The 18,830-nt window shown below is 41.2% G+C and overlaps 1 protein-coding gene across 1 annotated transcript in view; it reads right to left on the bottom strand.

Moving 5' to 3' along the window:
- MACO1 (macoilin 1) overlaps nt 1-18,546 on the bottom strand; it is a 71,233-nt gene extending 52,687 nt beyond the window's left edge. The window contains exons 1-2 of the mRNA XM_030913081.1: nt 18,230-18,546; nt 2,177-2,318 (exon numbers count right to left, since the gene is read on the bottom strand). Coding sequence (XP_030768941.1) covers nt 2,177-2,318; nt 18,230-18,309 — 222 coding nt within the window. The 5' untranslated portion in view covers nt 18,310-18,546. The remainder of the gene's footprint in view (nt 1-2,176; nt 2,319-18,229) is intronic.
- Between the last annotated feature and the right edge of the window lie 284 nt (nt 18,547-18,830).

Below are 18,830 nucleotides of genomic sequence, written 5' to 3'. Positions count from 1 at the left end.
TGTTATTTTCAACCACGTGTTGTTAAATGTATGTTGGACAAAATTATTGAAACTGCTAAAAGATAACTTGGTAACTATAGAGCAAATTCACAAAAGGAGATTTTAAACATTTAAAATCAACCATATAAAAAGTAGCGGTGGCCAGGTGCGACGGCTCACGCCTGTAATCCCAGCACTTTGGGAGGCAGAGGTGGGCGGATTACGAGGTCAGGCAATTGAGACCATCTTGGCTAACACAATGAAACCCCATCTCTACTAAAAATACAAAACTTTAGCCGGGCGAGGTGGCAGGCGCCTGTAGTCCCAGCTACTCGGGAGGCTGAGACAGGAGAATGGTGTGAACCCGGGAGGCGGAGCTTGCAGTGAGCTTGCGTGTTGCACACTCCAGCCTGGGCGACAGAGTGAGACTCCGTCTCAAAAAAAATAAAATAAAAAAGTACTGGTTACTTTAACATTAAAGAATACTACTACTTTATGGTCCTCAAATCATGAAAAAGAACTGGATCAGAATGAACTGAGGTAAGCCCACAGTGAATTCGTTTGGATTCCAAATAAATGTGGGTTACCTAAAAGAACTGGAATTTTTTTTGTTTGTTTTGGAGATGGAGTCTCACTCTGTCACCCCAGTTGGAGTGCGGTGGTGCGATCTTGGCTCTCTGCAACTTCCACCTCCCGGGTTCAAGCGATTCTCCTGCCTCAGCCTCCTGAGTAGCTGTGACTATAGGCATGTGCCACCAGGCCCAACTAATTTTTTGTAATTTTAGTAGAGATGGGGTTTCACCATGCCAGTCAGGATGGTCTCAATCTCCTGACCTTGTGATCCGCCCGCCTTGGCCTCCCAAAGTGCTGGGATTACAGGCGTGAACCACCAGGTCCAGCCCTGAAAAAACTAGAATTTTAATACAGAAAAGTCTTCTCTCTCCTCACAAACCATTCCTAAAGAGCTTCATTCTTAAAAGACAGGCTTTCTGGAGCACAGATGAACCATAATATTAGTAAGACATATACTGATGCTATTAGGTCGGTGCAAAAGTAATTGGGGCAAAAGTAATTGCACCAACTTAATAATAATTTTAATAATGTAGTTTTCCTCTGGACACCACAATCACCAATAGAACATGAGCCGAAACCATCTTTTTAAAGCATGGATTTGCTCTGACCAAAGCACCAGGCCTGGGTGGGAGAGTTATAGTTTTAAGATGTGGCTATAGAACACAACAGAATTAACACATTAATCAAGGGAACAAGCCCAGGCCTATGTTTGCTCCAATCTAGCAGCTGTCTAAATGTGGTTTGGGGATTTCTGGGGTATCTTTGAGATCCCTCCAAAGGCTCTTTGAGGTTAAAACTATTTTCATAACAATACTAAGATGTTATCTGCCTTTTTTACACTCACTCATGCATATGGTGGAATTTTCTGTAAGTTACATGACATGTGATACAGTAACAGACCGACTTCAGAAGCAGATATGAGAATGTAGGTGTCTTCCATTGAGCTAGATATTAGAGATTTACAAAAATAGAGCCACTGTTCTATATTGTTTGTTTTAGAAAATATAGCTATTTTTCACTTAAAAATGTAATTTCTATTAACATGTAATGGGCCTATTATGTTTAAGTGAGTTAATAAGTATGTATTTTAAATTTTTCTCAGTTTTAACTTATAATACAGTAAATCTGGACAGATATAACCCACATTAACAAAGGCTCTCTGGAGTCCTCAATAGTTTTTAAGAGTGAAAAGGGGCCCTGAGACCAAAACGTTTGAAACACTACTCTAACTCAAATCCAATCACTAACCTAGCAACAGGGAACCCACAAACACTTCAAAGCAGGACTGAGCAATCTTTTTTTTTTTTTTTAAAGGTAGGAACGGCCTTTATTGGTTGCAACGGGAAATGGAAGGGGAAGGGATGCCATCCCCAGACTAGGTTGCCACCCTCCAAAAGCCTGAGTAATTATTGCTTCCTCCACTGTTCTGTTTCACTGGAATGGGACAGGAGGAAAAAATGTAACTATTTGATCAATGGGTTTAGACAAAATAGTTTAGAGGTCAATTTCAGTTAACGGACCCTATAAGCTAATCCTAACATAGTCACCTGACTATTGCTAATAACATCTATTTTAAACAGCTGAACGGTCCCCACACACGGAAAACGTGTATTAGTAAACATACCAGTCCCTGGTATCTGAAGGAATCATAGACGCTTCTGATGAAAAGCCAGAATGGCCACAGGTATTCAAATCTGAACTCCAGGACAAAATCGGCTAGGAGGACAAGTGCCCACACCACCAGGAATTTCAGGTATAAAAATGTACTGCAAAATATAAAAATAACGAATTAATTTAAGGTCATTTGTGAATAACTAGAAATAGAAAATTCACTGTTTCTGTTTAAAAACGACAAAAAAATACCTCCATATATCTTGAAAACAATGGAGATAAAGCACAAAAAAGAGATGCTGCCATGGCCTATCCGCATTTTAAATGCTCTCTGGTGTTCATTCTCAGACTCAAAACTATCAAGATAAGATGATCGCCAAAAATGCTTAATTCCACTTAAGATGGAAAAAAAACATTTAAATCCCACCACTATTTTAAAAATGTGCTAAGTGTCTGACTTCAAAATACTGCAACACTCTCAAAATTACAGCTTTCAAGCTGTTCTTCATTAGAAGAAAATGTCACAGTTGAAAGGATTCAAATTTGCTGTTTCCCCACCCCTCTACATCTGTTCGAAGAGTCTTTGAAATTCTTGATGCACATCCTTACATGCTTAAAGAATTCTGTCTTTTTTTCCCTTTTTTCCGCTTGCCTCTGTATATAGTATTCATCTGCATTAACCAAACAAAAACCAAATGACTTCCCCAAATAGAAACAAACTTAGGGAGCAGATGCTAAATCACTACCAAGGGCTGCGAAAGCACAAAAACGTACATTAAAAAAAAAACCCTTAAACATCTAAGCCATGCTCCAGTTGATATGTAAATATGTGTTCCCAGTTCCCTCTGGACTTGTGTTAAACAGAAATACTCAGACAAGCCAGTTAGGACACATATGTAACCACTGCAGTCGATCAAACAAGGTAAGGACACAGAAAAAAATATTATTTTTCATATACTCCATAGGTCAATTTTCCAGTTCATTAGTTGCATAATGGACAACAGAAGTCTTTAGATTCTACTTGTTAACAAGCCTCTATTTCTGTGCTCCTAATCCTGCCAATTCTGGAGGTCAAATTTAGGTATTAAAAAATATTTTCCACAATATACAAATTGGAAATACCTAAAATTCACTTTCACTTGGGACAAATACAAACATTCCAATACTGATGTGATCAAGTTAGTCATTTAAAAAAACAACAAAATTGAGATTTTTAATAAATAATTTTGAAATATATTCCAATAAGATACAAAAGACATACTTGGAGAAAAAAAACAAAAACAAAGGCAAGAACTTAAAGTAAAATAAAAAAAAAGAAAAGGAAAAAAAGAAAAAAGGGGAAAAAAAAGCAGGAATCCAGCATTGAGGATTTATTTTGTGCCCTTTGAAGCCATTCAGGTAAGAGATGTCAAGAACAGAAACATTTGACCCTCAATGATACAGTATTCACAGTGATACATAATTTGTCATCTAGGGTAGATTTCTAATATTTATCCTTAGAACTTATTTAGGTTTGATAGTAAGTTTCTACTAAGAGGTTTGCTGTAAAGGAACCTGAAGCAAATCACAAAAGAGTGCAATCTTTTTTTTTTGAGACAGGGTCTTGCGCTGTCTCCCAGGATGAAGCGCAGTGGCAAGATCATAGCTCACAGCAGCCTCAATCTCCTGGGCTCAAGTAATCCTTCTACCTCAGCTTCCCAAGTAGGTGGTAATATAGGCATGTGCCACATTTGGCTATTTTTTTTTTTAAATGTTTTATAGAGATGGGGTCTCACCATGTTACCCAGGCTGGTCTCAAACTCCTGGGCTCCACCTGCCTCGCCCTCCCAAAGTGTTGGGATTTCAGGTATGCGTCTGGCCAGAACACAGTCTTGAATCCTAAGTCCCACCTTTTAGTTTCATTTCACTAGAGTTCTGCTGGCCTGATGAAGACAGAGCCCTTGTAATTCTCACTCATTAAATCCATAACTGACCTAGTGGAGAGCAATGCACATTGTATTCTAGAACAAATGAGGGCCAGGCACAGTGGCTTATACCTGTAATCCCAACACTTTGGGTGGCCAAGATGGGAGGGTTGCTTGTGTCCAGGAGTTCAAGACCAGCCTGGGCAACATAGTGAGACCCCATCTGTACAAAAAAATTAAAAATTAGCCAGGTGTGGTGGCACACACTTGTAGTCCCAGCTACTCAGGAGGCTGAGGTAGAAGAATTGTTTGAACCTGGGAGGTCCATGCTGCTGTGAGCCATAACTGTGCCACTGCACTCCAGCCTGGGTGACAGAGCAAGACCCTGTCTCAAAACAAAAACAAAAACAAACAAAAAACACAACTGATTCATGCAGGTATTTGGGAGCACAAATCTAGTTTGAAACTAGATTTCCAAGGTGCTTGACTTTAAGAGGTTTTTTCCTTGTGTCTAGAACTGTTTCTACATCTTGAAAAAGGAGTAACAGCCTCTCCACCATGGTTTCAGAGTATTTTTTTAAAAACGGCATAGCTAGAAGCAGTGGCATGCACCTGTAGTCCCAGCTATTTGGGAGGCTGAGGTAGGAGGATCATTTGAGCCCAGGTGTTCAAGTCTAGCCTGGTCAACAAATGAGACCCCATCTCTTTCTTTTTCTTGAGACTGAGTTTCACCCAGGCTGGAGTGCGGTGGCGTGATCTCAGCTCACTGCAACCTCCACTTCCCGGATTTGAGCAATCCTCCTGCCTCAGCCTCCCAAGTAGCTGAGACTACAGGTGCACACCACCACACCATGCCCAGCTAATTTTTGTATTTTTTTAGTAGAGACGTGTTTTCACCATGTTGGCCAGGCTGGTCTCAAACTCCTGACCTCAAGTGATCTGCCCACCTTGGCCTCCCAAAGTGCTGGGATTATAGGCATGAGCCACTGTGCCTGGCCAAGAACCCATCTCTTAAAAAAAAAAAAAAAAAAAAAAAGGCATGGAAATATAGTCATTTTCCTGATTAATCCTTTTCCCTACGGAGCTATCTCTGGAATGTAGCTGAATGAGACATGAAGGGTACCCCATCAGGTCTAGCCCTTACCATTCCCAAAGCAGAGAAGAAATTGCTTTCTGCCCAAAATGCCCAATTGCTTTCTGCCCAAAATGCCCAATTGCTTTCTGCCCAAAATGCCCCCAAGGCATGGCAGGATCCCAGTCACATCCCAGTCAGATCCTGCCATGGCAACATTCCACTTCACTATTTAGATAGCATTATCCAAAGAATGGCAGCATGTTGAACATGTACTTTTTAATAATTCAATCATTTAAAACTAAGGCAGTTCAAAAATTACCATCTTTGTTAGTGACTGTTCTTTTTCAATTGCATAACTTTAAGGCAGGGTTCCTTTTGATACATTTCTTTTCAAACAACTGCTTTCATACTTTTGATGTTCCTTGACACCCAGTTCTTACTGAGTCATGGTTTAGAAATACAGATATCTAATAAAACTTGATCTTTTACAAACATATGCCATACCCTCAACTTTCCTCTGGCTCTCATTTCAGGCAGGCCTGCCTCTAAAATCAAGAGATAACCTAATTAACAAAGCTGACTTTCTCTAAGACTAATCTTGAATTCTATTGAGTCATTTCAGTCTTAGAGGTTTTGGAAGTTTAAGACAGCTGCCTGATTCAGTATTCACTTAGCCCTCTCCATCAGTAAATCATGCCTCTCATCCTTCTGTAGGTACATGTACAGAAGTTAAAAGACAAGTAATCTAAAATGACCGCTCATCACAGTAAAAGCCCTAATTCCTCTCCTTTCATATTCTGAAGGTCATAAGATTTTTACCAAATCTAAAGAGATGATATTCCAAAGGATGAGAAAATCAGACAGGGATTTAAGCTATCATGGCATTCTAAAACATTGCTTTTAAACCATGAAGAAAATATTATTAAATATAAAATACTTTTATATACCGTTCATTATATGACTCATGGCTAATTTGATGTTACCTTGATTCTCTGATTCAAATAAATTTGCTAGTAACTATACTGTATCTTAAACAAAATTTTAAAGCATAACTGCAACAAAAAGATATTTTCCAAAATAATATATTGAAACAAGGGCAAATGAATAACATCTTCTGAGGGTCTTGTAAGCTTCTATTCTGAGTGCCAATGAAATTAAGAAGTCTTATGCAATTGTTAGGCTTAATGGTGGTGACTCTATCAAAGTGAATATTAACTATAAGATTTCCCCCCCATTCTACTCCTACCTTTGCCATTTACAACCATTTTTTACCTCAATCCATTTAGCTGTACTCTCCATCCATAGATTAATCATCTACGATTAATGAGAAGCAGTATTCAACATTCTTCTTATTCCAAGTAAAGTGCACCTTTTTTCCAGTATCTCTAGCTGCTTATCATCTAGATCATTTTCTGGAGCCCACACAATTACCAGGAGCTGGCCATCAATCCTCAGTACCTGACCTTTTCCCTAGGCAGACTAATGGCCATTTAGTTCACTTAGTGCTCACTACAGAAATGAGTCTGTGGAATATTTCACTGGCTCTGCTAGTAGCCATCCATCTCAATCCCAGCTTTTCTGTCCTCTCGGTAAAGGCAGCTGTGAGTCACCTTTTGCATTCAGTATCTGCCATGATACTTCCTAGACCAAACTGCTTTATCTTTTCTGTTATCTTTATCTTTTCTGTATCTCTCTCTACTGGACATCGACTCTAGAACATTCATTCAGCCTCTTATCTGGCTTATACTCTACCTGAAGTCTCATACTGGCCATTTGCTAATCAAAGTACTGGTCTCTGGAATAGCAGAATCGCTGTCATATATGAGCTTTTGAGAAAAGCAGAATTTCAGGACTTATTTAATCTAAGCCTGCATTTTAACCAGACCCCTCAGCTACTTGTGCATACAATCAAGTTTTAGAAGCACTGGTATATAATATAAATTTCTCATTGTCATGGAATTTCCACTCAATTACAGGATGTCTCAGAAAAAAAGACAATATCGTAATCAGATAATCAGTACTTATCACCAAACTGTTGACTGTCCTGTTAACTGGGAACATTCAAACTGTTCAGGGTTAGTTCTTCCATTTTTCTACATTTCTTTCTGAGTCAAAGCCAAGATCCCTGCCTAAGTACAATTAAAACTAAATGAAGCACTTCCAACGCTACTCATCCTTCGGCACACAGTACAAGTATCACTTCCTCACAATAAGCCGCCCTAACCCCAAAGTAAAGACTAGGACCCCACTGCATACTCACATAGCATCCTGTACTATAAGAACATTGAATCACAATGATAATTAAATAATACTTTGTGTAATTAGCTGTTCGGATGTAAAGTCCACAAGAAAAAAGGAGCTGCCCATTTTGTTCTCTGCTTTATCTCCTTAGTGCCCAGCACAGCACTCTGACTATAGGAGCTTAACTATTTTTTTTTTCCTCAAAAAATATTTTTTGAGGCCAGGGACACTGGCTCATGCGTATAATCCCAGCACTTTGGGAGGCTGAGGCAGGCGGATCACCTGAAGTCAGGAGTTTGAGACCAGCCTGGCCAACATGGTGAAACCCCGTCTCTATTAAAAATACAAAAAAAATTAGCCAGGCGGATGCCTGTAATCCCAGCTACTCTGGAGGCTGAAGCAGGAGAATCACTTGAACCCGGGAGGCAGAGGTTACAGTGAGCCGAGATCATACCACTGCACTCCAGTCTGGGCAACAAGAGCAAAACTCCGTCTCAAAAAAAAAAAAAAAAAAAAAAAAAAAGTTGAATGAATGATCTGTAATGTAGAAAAGTGTTTAGGACTGACAGTAGGACTTTTACCAAAGCACATACTTACAATGAATATAGAGGGAGAGATGACACACAGGTGACCGACTGGGAAGGTGTCTAGACAAAGCAACATCAACCAAGATAACCAATACAGCTTCTGCCTGAAGGATTACCATGAACCTGCTCCCATCTGTTCTGAATGTTCTTCACTATGAAGAAATGAATTTAATAAGCATGTTCTGGGTGCCAGACTATCACTCCACTTGGCCTACCTGCCACTGGCTCTGACGACAACAGTGGTTCTCAAAGTATCTTCTAGTACGCCACACACTAAAGAGCTATGCGAAAATGTAAAACCACACCAGTCTTCTCACGAATTTATTAATCTATTGTTACTTTTTTTTTTTTTTTTTTTTGAGACAGAGTCTCGCTCAGCAGCCCAGGCTGGAGTGCAATGGTGCCATCTCGGCTCACTGCAAGCTCCGCCTCCCAGGTTCACGCCATTCTCCTGCCTCAGCCTCCCAAGTAGCTGGGACTACAGGCGCCTGCCACCACGCCCAGCTAATTTTTTGCATTTTTAGGAGAGACGGGGTTTCACCGTGTTAGCCAGGATGGTCTCGATCCCCTAACCTCGTGATCTGCCCGCCTCGGCCTCCCAAAGTGCTGGGATTACAGGTGTGAGCCACCGCGCCCAGCCACTTTTTTTTTGAGATGGAGTCTCACTCTGTCGCCCAGGCTGGAGTGCAATGGCGCGATCTTGGCTCACTGCAACCTCTACCTCCCAGGTTCAAGTGATTCTCCCACCTCAGCCTCTTGAGTAGCTGGGATTATAGGCGCCTACCACCACGCCTGGCTAATTTTTGTATTTAGTAGAGACGGGGTTTCACCATGTTGGCCAGGCTGGTCTTGAACTCCTGACCTCAGGCGATCCACCCACCTCGGCCTCCCAAAGTGCTGGGATTAGAGGCGTGAACCACTGTGCCCGGTAATTTATTGTTACTGTTAAGTGAACTAATGTTTTAAATTTTTCTGTTTTAACTTTTCTTTTCTTCCTTCCTTTTTTTTTTCCCCCCCCAGAATTGGGATCTTCCTTTGTTGCCCAGGTTGAAGTGCAGTGGTACAATCATAGCTCACTGCAGCCTCAACCTCAACCTGGGCTCGAATGATCCTCCTACTTCAGCCTCCAGAGTAATTAGGACTATGGGCACATGCCACCATGCTTGGCTAATTTTTTGGTGTTTTTTTTTTTTTTTTTTTTTTTTTTGTAGAGATGGGATGTCGCTATGTTGCACAGGTTGGTCAGCAAAGTAAGATCCTGGGCTCAAGTAATCCTCCTACTTTGACCTCCCAAAATGTTGGGATTACAGGCATGAGCCAAGCCAGTTTTAACTTCTGATACAGTAAATATTGGTAGATATAATCCATATAAACCAAATCTCTAAGATGTTCTCAATCTTTTTTTTTTTTTTTTTTGGAGACAAAGTTTCGCTCGTTGCCCAGGCTGGAATGCAAAGGCGTGATCTCTGCTCACCACAGCCTCTGCCTCCCGGATTCAAGTGATTCTCCTGCGTCAGCCTCCCAAGTAGCTGGGATTACAGGCATGTGCCACCATGTGCCTGGCTAATTTTGCATTTTTAGTAGAGACGGGGTTTCTCCATGTTGGTCAGGCTGGTCTCGAACTCCCGACCTCAGGTGATCTACTCGTCTCGGCCTCCCAAAGTGCTGCGATTACAGGTATGAGCCACCGCGTCCCGCCTCAATCATTTTTAAGAGTGTAAAGAGATCCAGAGATAAAAAAAATTTTTGACAAGAAAAAAAACTATAGAAAGTTGTGTGTGAGCCTTAAGATAAAATAAACTGGAACCACTGCTGCATTCTGCAGGCACCTCCTTGTATACAATTCAAAAAAGGGGAGCAGGCTGAGAAGACCAATCTGTTCCATAATTCTCTCTTCTATTCTAGGCCTTCTGCATACTGCAAAGGGAACCTTTCTAGTGTCAATTATACACACACACACGTACATGTGCAGCCACTGCAATAACAAATCTAACAGTGTGAAATATGCCCTTTTTTGTTTGTTTATTTTTGTCAGACTTACACTCTGTCTCCCAGGCTGTAGCGCAGTGGTGCAATCACAACTTACTGCAACCTCCAACCTCCTGAGCTCAAGCAATCCTCCCACCTTAGCCTCCCAAGTAGCAAAGGTGACAGGCATGAGCCACCATGCCTGGCTATTTTTCCTTCTTTAAAAATAAATAAATAAATAAATAAATAAGGTACCTTTCACTAAGGTGTAAGTACTTTGTACTATTTTTGTGACTTTTCTGTTTAAATCTAAAATTATTTCAAAATGAAAAGTTAAAAAGAAGCAACACATACTTGTTATTAAAAAGGTCATATAATGTATAATATAAAAGCCCTTAGTAGCCCTGCCCCAAGATGACTGCTGTTATATAATTCATAAATATAGTTTGTTTTTTCTATATAAACAAATGTGTTTCTTTCTTAACAAAAACAGGTTTCTGTTTGACATGTCCATTTCTTTTTTTTTAGTTTTTTATTTTATTTTATTTTTCTTGAGACAGTCTCACTCTGTTGCCCAGGCTGGAGTGCAGTGGTGTGATCTCGACTCACTGCAACCTCTGCCTCCCAGGTTCAAGCAGTTCTCCTGCCTCGGTCTCTCAAGTAGCTGGGATTACAGGCTCATGCTACCACGCCCAGCTAATTTTTGTATTTTTAGTATAGATGGGGTTTTGCCATGTTGGCCAGGCTGGTCTTGAACTCCTGACCTCGGGTGACCCACCCACCTCAACCTCCCAAAGTGGTGGGATTACATAGGCATGAGCTACGAGGCCCAGCCATGTCCACTTCTTTATATAGACATTTCCCTTATTCATTTTAGCAGCAACATAGTGTTCCACATAGAATTTACACTGTTGTGTAAATTCTGCAGTCTCCTGATTTCTCTTTCTGTACTCTTTCAACCGTGCCTTGCAGCTTTTTAGTTCTCTATTCCTCAGGGTTTTTTTCCTATAAAATGGCAATAACTACTCTGCCTATTTCACACTTGTGAGGATAAAATTAGATAATTAATATGAAAACATCTGGAAAAGTTACAAGTATGATACAAATGTAAGGTGTGATTAAGCAGATTATTACTATCAATTATATGAAGCATAATTTTGATTCCCTTATGAAATGAATTTCTAACGTTTATATAATGTTAACAGGTTTTTTTTAGAGCCTGTGAGTTGTTTTCTCTCCCTCCTATGCTTCTTCACTCCTCCCCTTCCTAAACCCCACAGACTCCACACTGTTAAAAGTATTCTTGAAACAGAAATTCTAAAACTCACCACCTGCATTAGGTTACAATATCTGTTCTTGATATCTCTGTGGTCTATACAGACCTTTATAAAAATGTTATACCACAAAACTGTGAAAATCTTTTTTAGCGATTTCCATTCTAGATTTTTTTTTTTTTCCTTTAAGTTGGGGGCTGGTTGTGGTGGCTCACACCTGTAATATCAGCACTTTGGGATTATATTAACCACCACACCCAGCCAATACTCTTTTTGACACAGAGTCTTGCTCTATTGCCCAGGCTGGAGTGTAGTAACACGATCATGGCACACTGCAGCCTCAAACTCCTGGGCTCACATGATCCTCCCGCCTCAGCCTCCCGAGTAGCTGGGACTACAAGAATGTGACACCACACCCCGCTAATTTTTTTGAATTTTAGTAGAGATGAGGTCTCTCTCTGTTACCTAGGCTAGTCTTGAACTCCTGGACTCAAGTGATCCTCTTGCCTCAGCCTCCCAAAGTGCTGGGGTTACAGCCATCACATCCGGCCAAAAATTCTTATTACATCTGAGAAAGAAGACTCAAGTCTCAGACAGTACCTCTCTTTTCTGAGACAGGAATCCTTATTTTGGACATGAACATAGTATTCATTCTCTTTAATGTTCAATCGTTCTTGCTACAAGATAGGCAACGTACTGACTTTACTACTCAGCCACTTATTTGGTTTTTAAAAGTGTTGGGTGGGTGCTGTGGCTCATGCCTATAATCCCAGCACTTTGAGAGGTCAAAGTGAATGGCTCACTTGAGCCCAGGAGTTCAAGACCAGCCTATACAACTTGGCGAGACTCCATCTATGAAAATGCAAAAAAAAAAAAAAGCCAGGCACGGTAGTACACGCCTTTGGGCCTAGCTACTCAGTCGGCTGAAGTGTGAGGACCTCTTGAACCCAGGAGATGAAGCATACAGTGAGCTGTGATCTCACTGCTGCACTCCAGCCTAGGCAACAGAATGAGACCCTGTCTCAAAAAAAAAAGTGTTTTGAAGATGAACAATGTAACAGTAAAATTAAAAAACAGAATGAGATTATTTCTAGCCACTCCTCTGTGCTGGGTGGGAAATCGGTCCTAAACAGTTCAAATGCATCAGTGATAAGAACAGATAAATAAAAGTGGACCAGTTACACCATTTTAATCACTAAATGCAAAAGCTCTGAAAAACAGAAGGTAACAAAGGAGATGGGGTGAGGCATACATTGGTTTTGGTACCACAATCCCGTGACTCAAAGTGGGCATATCATATCCTTAAAGGCAGCAGAGAAAAAAAATATAAAGTAATCAAGGTCAGTACTATGAATGTCTTCAAAGGCCAGGGATGACAAGTGCCTTGGAAGGCTGATCAGCTGAGATAATTTGATGTCAGTTAAATGCCAAATTAAAGACACAAAGCCTCAACATTCTCTAAAAGTTGATTAACTTTTTTCAAGTTCCCATTGCCAGGATGCAAGGTGAGAGGCTTTGAAAAGTCACTACTTAAGTATCTGAAGAAATTCACAGTGGAAAAAGTCTAACAGGGATGTGTGTATCTACTGTTGTATGTACCTTTCTACTTATGCAGCTTGCTGGACAGCCAACTTATTTTTCTTCTGGACTTAATTCTTGAGAAAGAGCCAAGTAAAATAATTATGCCCAAATCTAGTAAGCCTGGGAATAAAGAAATCAGTATATTTGAAGAGCACACTAAATTTTATGAAGAAAAGTAACCTAATTACAGTATTTCACTTAACTATGTCTGTGAAATTTCTACTTGCCCTCCAAACTCCACAAGATGGTAGCCTAGAAACAGATAAAACAAGGTGCACATTTATATACATAAAATCCCAAAGGGTTAACAGTATCAGTGGGGAGATCTGGGAGACATGGCCAAAGAAAAAGATTCTAAGAACATAAATGCTTACAGAACACGGACTGGGTCCATGAGATATATACAAGCATATAACCAGTAAGAAAATGAAAATAATTATTTGTTAAACCTACCATTAAGATCAGTCTCTAAATCTAGTGAAGTTCAAGAAAGGCCATGAGGAATCAATGTGAAGAAAAAGGAGACTATCACTGATCAAACAGGAAGCTTTTAAGCAAATAATGTGAAGTGAATCACATTCTCTCCTGTTCCCCTCCTCAACCCAGCAGCAATTTAAAGGGATTTTCAAAACACCTAATGAAACTAAACTGCCAAGACTGCTCAGACAGGAAGAATCATAATGAAAGTTGGAGGAAAGTGCTTTTTCATCCCAGTGCAGCCAATTTTTAAAGTGTATTTTGTGAAAACCACAAATAGAAGAGTTTACCTAACAAACACTTCACTGCACAGGTTAATGAAAACATTTCCATTTCTCCTTACCCAACACTGCTCTAAAACAATACAGAATCTGTCACTTTTGCGCCAGGTCCAGGATTGTTAAAGTTAAAGCCTACCAAGATTACCAAAATGCTTTTAGGCTATGAGGTTGCAACACAGGTATCTGGGGTTTCAGTTGCAGAACACATGTCCAATCAAGGCAGCCAAGGGTCATGACAGCCTGCAGTGACTTTAATAAGCATAGCCCAAAGGAGTCTAAAACTAGACTTAGAAAACATCATTAAGGAGGCAGAAAAAGCAGTCAAATGAAATCTCTGGAGATCAAATGTAGACAAGGGTCTGAAAAAGGAAATTGGGAAGTTGAGAAGAATGTAAAATTTAATCACTTTAAAAAGTCATTTTTGAGGAGCCCCAAGGACCAGAGAATTTTTCTCTGAAATAAAAATGGGAAATAATAACATGCATACCAGTGCTGAGTTCTTAGTCCTAGATTTAAGGCATTAAGCTGCAAAAATATGACAGTCAGGTACAATACTGCACTGCCTAAGCTTCACACAGCACTACAAGCAGAATCCAGTACACGAAGACAGGAAGCAGTCTTAAATACACAGTGAAGGGGTACTTCCTTCAGCTACCAGTAATGCAGATATAAAATCATTTCCAGAAGCTTAAAACATATACCTTACTTAAAATTCATATTATATTCACTTGTATAAATAACTATTTAACTGTAGAATCTTGGAATATATGTATACTTTAAACACAAATGTTTCTGCCTCCTTCTACTTACTATATCTTATCTCCTCATTTTTGTATTATAAAGTCAGTAATTCTCTGAGGGAAGGGAGTGGAAAGTACGGCAGGGTGAGAGGTGGGGGGTAAACCATACAGAATCCCCTTAAGGCTTTTAAAAACTACATAGTACCCTAACCTCACCTCACATGTAAAATCACATCTGCAGTGAGATATTACTATTGGGAATGTCTGGTGCACATGTGTCAAGGCAGACACTGGGAGAGAACCTAGTCCAGAAAACCAAAGGACCCTAGATATACAAGAGTTAGGTACTTAATAACTTATGTTCATAATTTTTAAAGTACTTTCATATCTATCTCATTTGAGATAGAAAAGACTCCCTATTTAGTGGCAACTGTCTACTTCATCATAAAATGGCACAGAGCAAAATACAGCTATTAATGTGTCAGGTGAACCACTAAAACAGTAAGCTAAAATTTAGTACAACAGAAATATTTTTACTTGAACAGAACTTAAAGTTCTTTGGAAACTCTAAACCACTGTACAAATTTAAGACGGTATTACTACGGCCTACTAGACTGTAAATCCCTTGAAGACAATGAGCCATGTGTTATCCTGTATCCTCCACAACTCCCTGAACAACGTAGGCACTTCTTGAATGAAATGGACTAGCTTATATTCATTTATTTATTAATTTACTCACTCAACATTTATTGAACACTGAATGTCTACTCTGTGTCAGGCTCTGGGCTGGGTCAGATTTTTTTAGAACTACATCGAACTTTAGCCCCTAGTAAGATGAAAAGACCACTATTTCTATTTCCTTTCTCCTATTTTTAATTATTAACTGAATTAAAATATTTCTATAGTATGTTTCAATTTTCAAATGATGTTTCATAGGTATAAATGCAGATTACATTAATATAATGCCTAAAATTAATTTTCCTTGTATCTCGCCCTGAAACAGAATTCCAAGACAGCCATGATACTCACAATAAACGATATCATTTGACAGTCACCTCAGTAACAGTTGTTGGACTACAGCCCATGATTTAAAAGTGTCTCCACAACAGGATTTTTTAAAGCAAGACCAAAGAGCAACTGACCCCTTGTTTTGGCTCCTCAATTTTGTTTACAGTTGCACCAAATCTTACAGTATTTCCTGCCTACTTAAAAAATAAGCCACACATGTTAAACTGTGATAGTAACAACATGGTAAACAGTATCTGTAAACTACACTAGGATTTATGAAGCATTTCACAAACTGTACATATCTCCTTTAGTCCTCAAAACTCACTTGAAGATGGGAGAACTGGGGCTTAAAGCTGTGGATGCCCTGTCTGCCTAAAGTAGCAGAGCTGGTATTTCGAGTCTGATCCTGGGTCTCCTGATTCCTGCAGTCCAGTGCGCTTTTCACCACAGCTGCCTCCTTCCTATGCCAAGGCTCAGAAAGTTGTACAGACTGAGAACATGAAAATAATAAGTTCATAAAAGGTTTGGCTATGAAACAGTAGACAGTGGTTATCAAAACTGTCAACACAGCCCCAGGAAAAAAACAAGGCTCTCTGTTTAATGAATCCAAAATTGGCCAGATGTTGTTGAGAAACAAAATGGGCAATAGATGGTGTGAAGAACAACTTAGTATAGACTTAAATTTGATGATCACCAGAAATTTGATATTCATGAATCCTCAAGCATTCTAGTTTATAATCAGTCCACTCATCCTGTTTGCTTTAGAAATAACAGGAAATTTTTCTAAATCTCTTTAAAAACAGAATTGGGGGGAAAAAATCTTGTTCTTCAGTCCAATACTCCATAATATAAACCAAGAAACAGAGAAGTGAGTTGAAACGCTCATTTGATATATGATGCTCCAACCAAGAAAGACAGGTAGGTCTTAAAATACATTTAGGTCTTTTATTAACATTTAACTTAAAGAATGCAAAAGAGAAATGTAAGAAGATTTAAGGCTAATGCACTGTTGATTTTTAAAATTTTGCAGATGAACCTCTGAATAACTTGCATGGAGTATTTACAATTAACTTTTAGGGTAAGAAATTCAAATTTCAAAAGCCATCAGATGGCTTTTTAATGATGATAAATCTTCATTAAACAATGAATTCACTTCTTCACATAGATTCACACTTGAGTAGCTATTATGGCGCAGATTGTAAACTGGGTCTATTTGTTCAAGTACAAAGAAATTGAAATACAGCAGAAAACATGTAAACAATATGGAACTCTCGATCTTCTTGCTATAAATGGAGGTACATCATCTTATGTTACTGTAAATAGCAGCTATTCAAATGCCACAGTTGTGCTAAGTCTACCAACTCTGTTTAATATCCCTTTCCTATTCTTATGTTACCATTAATGTTAAGTTGGTCAAATATTTTTCAGTAGCCAAGAGGGAAAAACTTTCTTTAATTCAAGAATGTGTAGTGTACGTAACGTGAATTTAAGAGACCTTTCCTCCATCTATGTGTAGGAAAAATTGTTTGCTTTTACAGTTTCAGTTAAAATGGTCAAGTTTGATTGATTCAGCATAGATTCGAATCTGTTTTATTCACTGCTTTATCTTCACTAATTAGAAGAGTTCCTGGCACACAGTACATATAACTGTTGAATGAATGAATTACTCCTATGCTCTATGGCTTATTTTATAAGAGTATACCCAAGAACTTTTTACTGTGACTTCTCAATGCTTTTAAACTTGAAGAAGATCCCCAGTGTTTACAACAGTCAGCTGCTTGTGGAAAGCAATCATTCCACATCTGTAAACAAGAGCATGTGCAAGGTGTACAGTTATGTTAAGACAACTTGGGTGTCATCAGCTACCTCACATATTTCTTGAAATCCCACAGCTAGAAGAGCTAATTGTAAAGCACCATGAGGACTCAATTAAGCCTATATCCACATGCTGAGAATTCTCCTTTGTAAACTAATTACCTCTCCACCGAAATCTGTATCAAGACAAATACCATTTACAATTAACATTCTGAGAAGAACCAGAAAACAGTCGTACACAAATCGACTTGGGGAAGCTATGATAGTAAGTTGCCCCATGAACCTGTTGTCTTTCTCTACCGATGGACTGAATTCAACTTCTATTTAAAGGGACACTGCTTTTCTTACGGATAAAAAAAAAAGAGAGAGAGAGAGTTTGGAGAAAAACCCTTTTTAAAAACGTTCAAAGCAAGCTATCTGCTTGGAATTGTCAAAACAGTATTTGCTGAAAAACTGGTCATCAGACCCTTTCGAGTCTGGAGCAGGGCCACAGGGCATGATTTGGGGGTATCAGCTTCAGCCCTCGGTGCCAAGTTTGAGATCCCATATGGGAAGTAGAAGGCGAAAGAAGTGACAGCATGGCCCCAGGCCACTCTGCTGGCAGCTTGGGGGAACGAGGGGCCACAGTGGGCTCTGAACTTTGTCAGCCTCCCCCACCCCCTCGCGCTGTGGTCCACGCGCCTCCTGGCTCAGGCCGGCAAACTCCCAAGCCACCGGGGGGCTCGGGGACCAGAGGCTGCAAGTCAGGGCTCGCGGGAGCGGCCCTCTGGGCCCAGCGGCACGGCCGGGATGCTTGGGAGCGCCGGGCTGGTTGGGGGGCTCTCCGCCCCTCCCCCCGGCGGGCCCGGCGCTTCCAACGGCGGCGCAGCGGCTCCCTCAGCTAGCGCCCGCCGCACCCTCCCCACCCGGCCGGGCCGGGCCGGCCCTCGCCACGCCCCGCGCCCCCGGGGGGCACCCCCGGTGGGCCAGCCAGCTGCTCCCGGGCCAGTGCTCCTCAGGAGAGCCCCCGGGGCGGGAGTGCGGCCTAGTCGGGGTTACATAACGGGGCCAGGCCCCTCCGAGCTGGCGGGGGACCGCAGGGCCGGCGCCCGCGGAGTGGGGGCGCAGCCGCTCACCTGCCGTAGATGCCCTCGGTGATCCGGTTCCGCTTTAGGGGGCGGCGGAGCTTACTGCAGTCGGCGTTCCGCCGCTTCATCCTCCCGCTGGGGGGCCGGGTGCCCGCGCCGGCGCCGCCGTCTCTCACCTCAGCCGCCGCCGCCGCCGGCCCGCCCCGCGTCGGGCCTGGACTCTACCCCTGGGACCGGTCACACAGACATGGAGCCAGCACCCGGGGGGGAGGGGGTGGCACGGGGAGGGGGGGCTCTGAGCCTCCTCCGCCTTCGGAAACAAAGAAATGACAATTCCGGGGCCCGCCCGCCCAGCACCAGCCAGCCGCCTGCCCCGCCTCCCCAGCTCCGATGGACGGCCCGCGGGGCCAATCGAGGCCACCGGTAAACCGCTGTCGACCAATCCCAGGACCCGCTGAGGCAAAACTGCCTCTAGAACCCGCCTCTTTGAAGGACAGAAGAATGCGCCAATCATTATGGTGTCTGGGTACGCGGCTGAGCCTATCAGAAAAGATTTAAATAGAGGCTTATAAATAGGCCCTATAAATATAACATCCTATATTACGCCTTGTTGCGAAGGTATGCTTTATTATTATTGGGTTGCGTTTCA

The sequence above is a fragment of the Rhinopithecus roxellana genome, chromosome 12 (genome assembly GCF_007565055.1).
Source record: "Rhinopithecus roxellana isolate Shanxi Qingling chromosome 12, ASM756505v1, whole genome shotgun sequence".
Classification (NCBI taxonomy): Eukaryota; Metazoa; Chordata; class Mammalia; order Primates; family Cercopithecidae; genus Rhinopithecus; species Rhinopithecus roxellana.
Note: the sequence above shows the minus strand (reverse complement) of the source record. Positions and strands in the feature narration are given on the sequence as shown.